The following is a 12,553-nucleotide window of genomic DNA, read 5'->3' on the forward strand; positions in this document are numbered from 1 at the left end:
CTAATAGAAATGAATTGTAAACTGCTCCAATTAAGTTGCGTGTGGTGAGCAGTACTGCTCTCCCCACCAATATGAGTTTGAAAAGAGATGTGAGAGGTTTTCAAAAGCACTAGTAAATGAGTAAATAACTGACTGCTAATTCATTTTAGGTGGTGCTTATTGTGCGTCCTTACTGCTGATAAGTATGTTTTTCAGCACTTAGGAAAATTAGCTCTTAATGGTCATATTAAATGTATCTGTAAGTCACTGTGCCTTTGCAGGCACTAGATGAATGGGGTAAAATCTGGATATGGCTTTAAGTATCGAAACGCCAGTACTCTGAATTGGTGGGCAATTTAAACAGTTGGTGTACATATCTCGTACGCGCATGCTTTATCATCTTGGACCTCATGCAAAGCAGCCACATGTCGAAACACCTGTCCAAGGTCTGGAACAAGAAATACAATTAATGGGTTAATACTGTATTTATCTTCGGCGGAGAGCTGCATGGGGCAGTTTTACTGCTGTCAGAAGGCAGGTTAGTATCTCCTCGCCCTCCGCCCTTGACCTGGTGCCTGAGCTAGCTCTGACCAAGGCTGTAAAGCTGCAGGATGTTGCGTTGTTTGCTGCAAACCTGCACGAAGAGTTAGTAACTTGGTAATTTTTTGTTCCCCGCTGTTTTCTGTTACTTCTCCTAATCATAGTTCTTTTCTTGATTATTTCTTGGGTTTTTTTTGGAGTTCGTTAGTTAACTTTTCCTGAACTAAGAGTCCTAGAACTGGCATTCTTGACATTAGTATGACATATTTTTATGTGTCTTTAAAAAATTAATTATTATGCTGAACTTAAGAAACAAAGATGGTTAAGAAAATTTGAGAAAATTTGAACATTTAAAATGAAGTTGGCATACTGTGCCGTAGATCTGCAGAGGGTTTTAGTTAGAGCACCTCTAAAAATGAGTGAAAATGAATGTAAAATGAGCTTCTGGGACAGGTTCTCAATCTTATTCACTTATCAGATTTGCAGTTGCAGTTTCTTTGGGAAGCGTGGATGTATGGTAGCCTTAACCATATTTCCAAATGAAGGGATTTTTTTTTTCAGATTAGGTCCAAATAGAATTATCTACATTTGAGGCTTCAAATGTTCTGAAATTTTATTGTCATTTAAATAAGAAGGTACATGTGCGAGCTGTAGCTTCAAATAAGAGACCGCGTAAGAGACCAGCCAGGCCTGCACCTCCACTTGAGTAATATTCCATTTATTTTGATAATCTGAACGGAGTGAGATGATACTTAGCTGCATAAACCTCATTTTAGAAGGGGTTTCTATGTGAAGATTGCTTGAATTTTGGGGGGTGGTCTGCATTTCTTTAGGATTCCTCGATGCCCGAGGACTCTCGGGAGGTTAGGCGCTGTTGTGTGCGTGCTGTCGGAGACCCTAGGTGTGCTCAAGGCGCGCGCTCTGCTGAGGAGCCGTTTGCACCGAGTTAGCAATTCCCGAATGCCTCGGGCTTGCGACGCCGCGGCATACGTGCGGCTACGCGGGTTTATAGGCTTATGCAGGTCTGCTACTTCTGGGAAACGTTAGTCTCTGGGTACGTGCCGTCTAGCTGGCTCGTCCGTGCGCTGTCAGCTTGGTGGGTCTGAAAGCAGCATGTTTGCTGTAGGTATGTATGTACCAGGTGTACAAAGTGTTAGGTTTTTTTTGAGCATGGACCACATCATGGTTTATTCTCATTCATTCTTCCTGCAAAATCCGTGGTGCACACATAGAAGTCAAAGCTTTGCCTCAAGTTCATTTTCACTTAGATATACTTTTTATTTTAGGAAGGTGCTTGACAGTATCATTTACCACTAATATTTGTTGAACAGAGAACATTTTATGGAATACTTTAAAGCAAATTAATAACTTTTTAAAAGATATTGTAGAAATTCTGATATATTTTTGTTGCCCTGAATACCTGACTAAAAATCTATTTTCTCTTTTTCAGGCAGCTATAAATGGTGTAATACCACAAGAAAATGGCATTCTGCAAAGGTAAGCCCAGAAGATTGGAGTAGTACATGCACAGAATGATGCCATATAACAGTTCTTGTTCCTGAATCCTAAGAAGACGATGTAATTCTCCTTTTAGAACAGTTTCTAGAGCCACAAATTCATTTCCTGGCAAACCTGATTTAACATTCAAATTTCTCCTTAAGGACTGAGGTTCAGCTTGAACACCTATTCAAATTAGTTAATTTTTACTTTGAATTCAGTGGTTGTTGGATCATTTTATAAAGGGTTGTCTCTTTAAATCTGAATTTTGGTATGCTCTCTTGGAAGTGAGGACTTTGTTTTTTCTGCATGGATCTAAAAATTTGCAAGGCTTTTTTTTGTAAAAGTATGTAGATCCACAGATGTGCCTGGCTAAGTATTTTCTTTTTTCTTATGCATTTTAAAAGCTATTGATATTATGCACACACACACCTGCCCACCAACCCCCAGCATCAAAAAAAGTTTTGGTGGATTTTTAGTGAATTACAGGCAGCAGATACTGTGTTAGATAAAGTAAAGTTACTCCCTCCCTTCCAAACGTAGCTTCACTGATTTTATTTCTACTTCTGAATTAAATTTTGGCTTGTATACTGATGCCTGGATATTTTGAAGTCACTAAAGCATGATCTCCTAAGTGCTGATGAGGCAATTGAAAACAGCAGAACAGGAATTGAGCTACTTGGGAAAGATAATAAAATAGTGTTTAAAATTTTGTTTAGAAAAATACTCAATGTACTATTAAAAATTTTTTTTTTTATTATTGGTGGCTTTATTGGTGGAAGAAGATACATAATGGAGGTGTTTTGGCATCTATGTCAATACTCACTGAAGTTATCATTAAATAGTCAGTTTTTGATTCAGGATAAAAACCTCATTTGCTCAGTGAAGTTGCTGGATTTTTATGAACAGTAAGGCCTACATATTCCAGCTGAGATCAAGTCTCTGCTGTGTTGGGCACTGTTTCTACCTATGTTTATAAGTCCCCACCCCATGGCATTTATAAATACCAGAAGGTTTGGAACAGTTTTGTCAGGGGGAAGGAGTTGGGGCTACTGTTGGAACAGTTTTGTCAGAGGGAGAAGTTCCAGCTATACCTGGAAGAGGTTTTTAAGGAAGCCCAGAAGACCTAGAAGCCTAGTTTCCGGTGGTTTTCAAATGAGGTTGACATTCAAAATTGCTGACATTCAAAATTGCTGACACGGGGCTTTTTATGTCCTCTTAGAGATTGCCATTCAGATATATTAGAAGTCTTTTGTAATGGAATTCAAATAGAATTAATTGAACCGTACTTGAAGAAAGTTCATATGTTGAAGGGGAAAATACCTTTTGTTTTATAATTCAGTAGTGTTTTTAAAAAAAAGCCATTCCTGAGAATCGGTATATTCTTTGCTTCTTAGCTCTGTTAACAGAACTGTTGCAGTAGTTTTAATTTATAGCTGGACATGAGATTTAAAAAAAAAAAGCTCAGTATTTATACTTTTCTAAAACTCTGAAAGCAAGACTGTTTCCTGTACTCTTTATGTACACAACTTGTACAGTATGAACTCTGAAGCTGTGGTGAGTCTTTGTAGCTGAGAATTCGTCCTTCTGAACCTGCTGACTTGAGAAGGGAAGGAGTCCATTTGTGCTAGAGGCATAATAGTGTTTTTTTTTTGTTTTTTTTTTTTGAATGTGGGAGGCACAGTGATGGGACTTGCACTAGACTTGTATAATACCTGCTCTTTTGTGTCCTGAGTGCCAGCCACATTTATGCTTTTGTAAGCTCAGGCCTCCTCTAGATGATAGCTTTAACTCATATAAGAAGCATTTGCACTGAGAAATCTCCTAGTCTTATCCTAAGAAGGGGAATATGCTTTTTCAGATAAGTTCTGTTCAAGAATGGAAATGGTCAAGTTAAGTTTCAGCATCTTCTAGGTTATTCTTTGCTCAGCTTCCATTCTTTCGGTGCATACTTCTTATTAGCTTGCATCATCGTGATTTCCTGTAGCTGCCTAAGACAGATATCTTCTAAATAGAGAGCATCATCTTCCTGTTAAGAACATCTGCAAGGCAAAGCTCTAGGCATATGCTAGGAAGTCTTTTGCCTTCAAAAGCTAATTTTTGTACATCATAGTTTTCTTTGGCCTGGAGTAATGTTTCTTAAATTTCTTGTTTTGCTACATTGGTTTCTATGTGTGTCTTGTGGAGAGGCTCATCGAGGAAGATGAAGTACTTCTGTGTAATAGGGGTTTCCTCAAATTATTTTGATCGGTAGCATTGTGCGTACCCTTGATATGGATACATCCTTATGTGAATAACTAGGAGGCTTGAAGGATTTTGAACTCGAAGGCAACTAGAATTCAGCATTATATTACTATTGTATTTCTAGATATTAGTTTCAACATATACATCATTAGCTTCATTTATTTCCATTAATTACATAACTGTCATATCTGACTTGTTTTCCAATAATCTGGGATTAGACTTGGAATTATTCTTTATGCTTCGTCTGTGATTTTCATTTTTATATGATACTAGCATGATGATGTAGAAAACCGATGGTTGCCACGGTGCCTTCTAAATTTTTATATGGTCATAGCATTCCTGGAACAGGGAACAAAGTTTAGCTTCTTCACCAAATAATTCTGATATTTATTGAACTTTAAACTGAGATAATAGCTTGAAAGCCAGTTTGTCATCTAAGATGTTCTCCTACAGCACTTCTGAGTCACTGAAATATTAATGTTGTTGATACGAAAGTTAATTTCAGATTATTAGTAAGCCAATATTTTCAGATGTGGAAATGTAGCCGATTCAAGAGGCATATGCTGATGACCATAGTAAGTGAATAATACTGTGCATTTTTGCTGACCTTTATTTAAATAGATAATCTGTTCTGTGTAAATGTTCTTATCATATATCTTTCAGTGAGTATGGTGGAGAGACTTTACAAGGACCAGCATATGGCCCCACAAGTCATTCTACAGCAGCTTCTTCTACTCCCTCCTCATCCTCAGCGTTTCGCCATGTAGTGCCATCTAGACAAATAGTGGAAAGACAACCTCGAATGCTTGACTTCAGGGTTGAGTACAGAGACAGAAATGTGGATGTAGTACTTGAAGATAGCTCCACAGTTGGTAAGGATTTGTGAAAATGAAATGGAAACCGTTGCTGTAAAATTACGAGAACAAAAACCAACAAAAAACTCCCAAAACTGCAAGCCTCAGAAAAAAAAACCTCAAAAAAATCCCCCCCCAAAACCTAGCCACCACAGATACTAACCATTTACAAATCTCTTTGCAGCTTTAAAAAAAAAAAAAAAAAAGAATTTCACTGATCCATCGTAGAGGATCTAACAAAAATTTATTTTGAAATGTAGTGGTCTTTTGGCTTTGCTTAAGAAACAAAATAGAGATTACTGATTAAATTGAGACATTAATCCTAACCCTAATTACACTTTCATGTGCATGTGATCTACTGATGAGCAGATGATCTTGACATTTCAAATGTGTATGGCATCATCTCTTTCTGTGTAGGATTAGTGACAAGATTCAGATGGATTCTCTCCAGTGTCAAGATCATCATTGCATTCTTCTTTTTCTAATTGTTATTTGACTCTTCTGGGAAAATTAAGATGACTTTTACATGATTTTTTTTTTCACTGTCTTTATCCTAAAACTGATATATTTTATAACAGTATGTTAGAAGTACGCTATTGTTTGTGTTGAAGAGTATATTATATTTGATATTTCCCAAACAGTGAGTTAATTTTATTTTACTAAAGAAAAACAGTATTTGTTTTTTGAAGTCACTATACAGATCAAAACAAGGAACTAAATGAAGAAATAGTGAATTACAAAAACTACTGAGCTGCAGTCTTATGTCTGTGATGAAATTTTGAAATTGAAACATTTGATTCTTATTCAAGTGGTCTTAGTGTTTTATTTGGTATTGAATGGTGCCACCTAGTGGTGATTATTTTGAATTCTTGATTAGTATTCCACTTTTTCCAATGCACTGCACTTAATTATATCAGTGCAAAGGGGATTTAAGAGTCTGACCAAATCAGAATTTTGCATCTGTGCATTTTGTTTTCTTCTTACTAACTTCTTGCAGATATTAATGATTAAGCTATAAGGCAAAAGGTAGTTGGTGGAACTCTTCTGTCTGTTTCTTGGCACGTGAAGGTTGAGGGTGGTCTTGGCTGCATCAACAAGGAGATTGCAGTGTTTAAAGTCCTGAGAGATATGAGCAAGGCAAATGGCAAAATTTCAGTCCTGGACTTCAGGACAGCAGGTTTTAGCTTGTTCAGGGATCTGCTTTGCAGGATCCCATGGGAGACTGCCATGGGGGGTAAAGGGGCCCAGGAGAGCTGGTTGGCCTTCAAGGGCAACATCTTCAAGGCAGAAGAACAGTCCAATCCAACATGCAGGAAGAGGAGCAAGCAGGGCAGAAGGACAGCATGGAAGAATAAAAACTTTTGAGTAAGCTAAGTGCGAAAAGGAAGTACACAAAAGGTAGAAGAAAGGATGGGCTACCAGGGAGGAATACAGAGACATTGCCAGAGCATGCAGCTTTGGAGTTAGGAAGACCAAAGCTCAGGTGGAGTTGAAACTAGTGAGGGACAGGAAGGGCTTTGGTATGTAAACCAGCATTAAAAGAAAGACTAAGGAAAATGTGAGCCTACTGCTCAACGATAGTAGCTGAACCTCAGTCCCTGGGAGGATTATGGAGAAAATGCTCCCGGAAGCCCCTTCTCAGCCCATGAAGGAAAAGAAGGTGATTGGGAACAGCCAGCATGGATTTGCCAAGGCCAAATCATGCCTAAGCAACCCAATTGCCTTTTATGATGTGGACAAGGCTCTGTGGAGAAAGGGACAACTGTGGATGTTGTTTACTTTGACTTTAGCAAGGCCTTTGACAAAGTCTCCTATGGTATTTTTATAGTCAAATTGTTGAAATGAGAGGTAGATGAGCGGGCTTATGAGATAGGTAGATAACTGGCTGGACTGCTGGGCTCAAAGTCTGGTGAGCAGTTACTAGTGTAGGGATGTCCCTTAGGGGTCCATACTGGGGCCAGTGTTGCTTAATGTCTTTATTAAAAATGTGGTTGTTCAGAGGGAGAATGCTCTTGGCAAGTTCACAGGCAACACCAAATCAGAGAAAATGTATTCTGGAGGGAGGAGCTGCTATTTAGAGGGACCTCAACAGGCTGGGGAAATAGGCTGACAGGAACCTCATGAAATTTAACAAAAGCAAATGTGAAGTCTTGCCTCTGGGATCAGATAACTTCATGTTATCCTGTCTGATAACTGGCTGGGGGCTGACAACTAGAAAGCAGCTCTGCAGAAAAGCTGCACACCCTTGCAGTGAAGAAGACCAGTCACACCTGGGATGTATTAGCAAGATTGTAGCCAGCTGATTAAGGGAAGTAGTTATTCCCTTGTATTCAGCAATTCTGAGACTGCATCTGGAGCATGGAGCAATTTTGAGCTCCCAGTACAAGAAAGATATTGACTTGCTGGAGTGAGTCCAGTTGAGGCCACCAAGATAGTCATGGGAGTGGAGCACAGGATAACATATGAGGAGAGGCTGAGGGAAGGGGATTAGTTTAGCCTGGAAAAGAGGGGAGACTTTATTGCTGTCTGCAGCTACCTGATGGGAGGACACAGAAGACAGAGCCAGACTTTACGTGGAGGTGCATAATAGTAAGATGAGAGGCAATGGATGCAATTTGGAATGTGGGAAATTCTGATTAGATACAAGTTGTTGTTGTTGTTGTTGTTGTTGTTGTTATTATTATTATTATTTTATTGTGAAGGGTGGTCAACAAGAACAGGTTGGCCAGAGAAGTTGTTGAACCTCCATTTTTAGAGGTGCTCAAGATTTGATTGGACAAGTCTTTGGGTAACCTGACCTAATTAGACCTTTGAGCTGTGGGTTTGGTCTAGATGATCTCCTGAGGTACCTTCCAGCCTAAATTATTTTATGATTCTAACAACTTCAGGGACAAGGAGAGGGTCAAAATGTCTAAAACCCTGGAAAAACTTTTAGGGCAGTCAGGTTGTATGAACACTCAAGCTCTGTATGTCAGGCCTATTGATAATGAAATTGGGTATCAAAAATATACCCTGTTTATTGCTGTCAAAATGCATTGCTTCAGATAGCACACACCTGCATGTGTGTGGAACTAGCATGCACAGTGTAGGAATATTCAAATATATTTAATATCCAGCTTGTCAAATCCTCATGTAGTTGTTCATTTAAATTCACGTTCTATGTAATTTTTAGCTTAATTCGTTCTTTAGTATTTGAAGCATGTGTTACTAGGGTCACTAAACTAAAACTGATTTTCATCATAAGTTTTTTTTCTTGCTCTTATTTTTAACTATAATTCTGTACTCTTTGAAATAAAATGGTGAATATCTGTATTTTTATTTGTGGTTTTCCTGATCTTTCCTTTGTTTTCTCTTCAGGAGAGATAAAACATATTCTAGAAAACGAACTTCAGATTCCTGCATCTAAAATGCTGTTAAAAGGGTGGAAGACTGGAGATGTAGATGATAGTGTAAGTTTTCAGCTGTGTTTTCAGTTAACTGGTTTCAGTGTTTCAAACTGAACATCTGTGGGTGGGGATTACAAGGCAAGAATTGCGAGTTTCTAACAGTGTTAGATATCTTGGATGAAAGTAATACAAGAAACTAGGACTAAAATATTGGAAAAAAAAAAAAAAGGACAAATCACTTTTGTTAGTATTATTTTTATATATGGCATGGCACACCTACAGGAAGGATGTTACTAAATTAACAGTAAGTGTATCTTGAAACAAAATATTTGTTTGTATTGTCAGTAAGTGTTAATAATTAAAAGCAAAAAATAAACTGTAATGTGTCAAAATCAACAAATGTTCTAAATATATATATTGTTATTTTTTATTTTTTTCCCTCAGACTGTTTTAAAAACTCTACACTTGCCAAAAAATAATAGTCTTTATGTTCTAACACCTGACCTGCCTCCTCCTTCTTCAAGTCATTCTGGGTAAGTCTTTCGGCCATAAATTCTATTTGTATTGGTGTGTGTGTAGTTTTTATATGAAGCTGCCTGTATTCTTACAGGAACCTGCACTCAGTAAACATAAAACACTTTCGCTGCTCTAAGATATACTAATATAAGCGTTGAGATTAACAAACCTCAGCACCCAGTTGTTGAAAAGAACATTGTTAAGAAAAATTCTTTAAAACCTTGGTGTGGTACATTTACTTCTTGGGCACAAATGTACTCCCTCGACACAAATGTAATTAATGTGGAAATTAAAGCTGGCCTTCCGTATCTTATTGTATTATATTGGTTCCTTTAAGTTAAACATATTATAATAATTGTAATGTATATGTACATTACCATAATAAATAATGTATATGTACATTACAAAAATTAATAATAATGTAATGAAACATGTACTAATCATTACCAACATATCAGAATTTTCTTTCTGAAATGTTTGTTACACTATGTTATCATATCTTCTTGGACTTTTTAAATGTAGGTAGGTAGGTTGAGTAATTAATTTCCTTTAACTGAGTAGGATATTTTTATTACTGATTTAAATACTCAGAAACTAACAGTGAGTGTTCATATATCAGTGAATATTGCGGATTTTTGAAAATGAAATGTTATTTTCTCGAAAATAGAATCTTCACTGTCACAAATTAATATGCGATTCCTTTGCTTTCATTACTATGGCTTGTTTTCTCTCCTGTCCTTCCCTTTCTCAAAGGTAGAACTCTGTGTTCCTACCAGTAAAACCCTAATATTATTGCTAAACCGCTAGGGGGTGCACCGTAATTGAGTCTAAAAGAGTAGTTGTCTGCCTGAAAAGTCAAGCAAGCAGGAAGGACTGAATTTTGAACTGGCTAAATTGCATAATCATTAGACTAGGTTGCCTTCAAGTTGTCTGAAAAGGGGATTATTTTCCCACTGTTGTAGTTGGATAGTAGAGTATTCTACAAATGCAGTTGTATTACCAATGAAAGAAATTCTTTGACAAGCAATAGAAATAAATAGCATTTCCTAATGACTAAAGCTACTCCAGATATTACTAAAAGTAACCTGTACACATACATATTCTGTAGAGGAAATGAAAATCCTGGTTTGAATTGAAAGAGACGGAAGCATTAGGAGAGGGAATAGTGGTAAAGGAGCAGAGTGATACTGAGCTGCGCAGTGAATCGTGCGTGCGCTGTATGTGTTAGCAGGAGCTGTAGTTGCGCGTGAGGACAATAAGCCATTCTATATAAGCAGCTGATTGAAGAACAGTGCAAATGCTGTGGACAAACACTGTAGATGCCTTTTTTTTAAAAATTCATTTTCAATTTCAAAATTTGCTATTAAGGTGTCACTCTATTTTGTAATTTGAATGTTTTCAATTCTGGAAAGAAATTTGGGTGTGAAGAGTGTGCTTTTTATTTCATCCGAATAAATCATATAACAACAACAATAAAAAAAAAAAAAACCCACGTTTAAAAAGTTCTCAGGCTTTTTTGCTGGATGAAGAGTTTAAAGAACTTTGTGCTTCCTAGTAAAATCAAAGTGGTTGTTGCCATTGCTTTACAGTTTATACTTGTTTCACAGTGGAGATTAGGTCTGGATATTTTTAACATAAATTTGGTAGCTTTGGGATAGCAAACGATGATTAATTAGTGGCTACTTAAACAAGGATAATTTGAAGGCTAGATCATCTCCCTGAAGTCATAAATTCTAGATGAAAGGGGAGGCTTGCCTCCAATTAAAGCATCAATGCAGATCAAAACACATCTAATTGAAGCAATGTACCAAACCCAGTTACACTGTTTACTGCCTACTGTTAGGTCAGTTATTACTTAGATTAGTTTGTTACCCACAATTTTTAAAAACATGATGCTAACATCTATTATTAATGGATGTTAAGGAACTTTGCCTCTTACTTTGTGAGTTCATCTGCTGTTTTCTTCAAATGCCTTCTGTTTTGAACTAGAGATAAATAGTCATGATTTGAATATCTCCCGGGTGCGATACCTGAAAGGCCTGAGATTTCAGTACATGGTATTTAATGTATATGCCCTTCTTAAAAGGAGCAATCTGATCACAGCTCTGTAAACTCCAGCTTTGCTCCTGTTCTTGACACTGAGGGAGAACAGTGTCTGAAGCATCATTTTCCATCTCGTTGGTATCTAGGCGTTGAGGTTTATTGTGGCAGGCTGGATGGACTTAACCCAGAGCTGACCTAAGCTAGCATCGAAATGTGATAGCAAAGTGATCCTGCAGTTTAAACAAGCAAAACTGCTGGGATATCTTCGTTCATCAATGGCATACCTAAAGCTTTTATAGGTAATGGAAACCCAGTGACTTTCTACCGCATGCTAATAAATTGAGGTGTAAAGATGAAATTTAAACATCAGTTACCGCTTGCAGGCTTGCATGTTCTGTGTGGAAACCTGATTTCGAGTGAATTCCTGCCTCAGCCCGAGAGCTGCAGTAGCTCAGCTCTCTCCCTCTGTGCTTCCAGGGATCTCGCCCCCCTCAGGCACACGGTGCTTCCAGTTCCTCCCATGCATTTTCTAGTACCCACCTCATTTTTCCCTGCCTATGCAGGCAGCATGCCCTGCCTCTGTTCTCCAGCTGATCGGCGGGTCATACTGAAGGACAGGAGGTGTCATATGCTGTAGGTAGTGCTGTGATCATTGGCCAGAGGCTGGCTGAGTGGAATAGAAAAATATTAGACTTGTATCATAGCTAGGTGAGCCCTAATTTAGGTCTCTCCTCTACCCAGCTGTTGATTTTTCACCCAGTTTTTGAGACCTTTATAACTGTCAGATTTCCTTGAAACTAATGAGTGCATTGAGAGGTTACCGGATGGGGACGGGTGGGTGGAGAAAAACATGATTTCCTTTGGAAAGCAGCCTTAAAAGGGAAGATGCCAAAGAATGTCCATCAGTTAATTGTCCAAGGAGAGAAATCCCTTGCACCTGTTTTGTCGGATTAGATTCCTTTCCACTTCCCTGTAGTGGCCTTTGTTGCCTCGGGTGCTTCTGAAAGCCAGCAGTGCCCCGTTCAGGAGAAGGCTTGGGAGGGTGCCATGGAAGGGAGCATGGGAAGGGGAGAAGGGTAGGCGGGCAAGGCCGCCGGCCACATGCTCAGGGCGTCCTGACCTTACTCCCTTTCCGTCTTGCATGTTCTGGGAGATGGTTTTAATCAACCTTTTCTTCTTTGGTTGTCACTTGAACGGGTATCACTGGGCATTTCCTAACAGGAAAAGCTGTTTGACTGAGTGCACATCTTGGAGTTTATTACAAATAATATATTCTAAGCGATTGTAATTTATTTAAGAAATGTAATAATCTGTGTGAATAGGAATTAAAAAAAAAAATCTTTCGAGTAATGGGCCCACCTTTTGCTGAGCGTGTGTTTTTTAGATTGTTGCAGAGCAGTGGAGACTGTGACATGGTGTCTCGGTGTATGTTATCAACTGTAGCAGAGTGTTAATTAAGAACCATGTAACCTGCAACTCCAATTATTAGTATTG

General features: G+C 38.2%; 1 protein-coding gene across 1 annotated transcript in view; it reads left to right on the forward strand.

Moving 5' to 3' along the window:
- Positions 1–12,553, forward strand: part of FAF1 (Fas associated factor 1) — a 175,645-nt gene that overhangs the window by 31,862 nt on the left and 131,230 nt on the right. Inside the window, exons 4-7 of the mRNA XM_026086933.1 lie at positions 1,970–2,016; positions 4,924–5,132; positions 8,472–8,563; positions 8,945–9,033. Coding sequence (XP_025942718.1) covers positions 1,970–2,016; positions 4,924–5,132; positions 8,472–8,563; positions 8,945–9,033 — 437 coding nt within the window. The remainder of the gene's footprint in view (positions 1–1,969; positions 2,017–4,923; positions 5,133–8,471; positions 8,564–8,944; positions 9,034–12,553) is intronic.

Source organism: Apteryx rowi, unplaced genomic scaffold (genome assembly GCF_003343035.1).
Source record: "Apteryx rowi isolate R43461 unplaced genomic scaffold, aptRow1 scaffold_7, whole genome shotgun sequence".
In the NCBI taxonomy this organism is placed as follows: domain Eukaryota; kingdom Metazoa; phylum Chordata; class Aves; order Apterygiformes; family Apterygidae; genus Apteryx; species Apteryx rowi.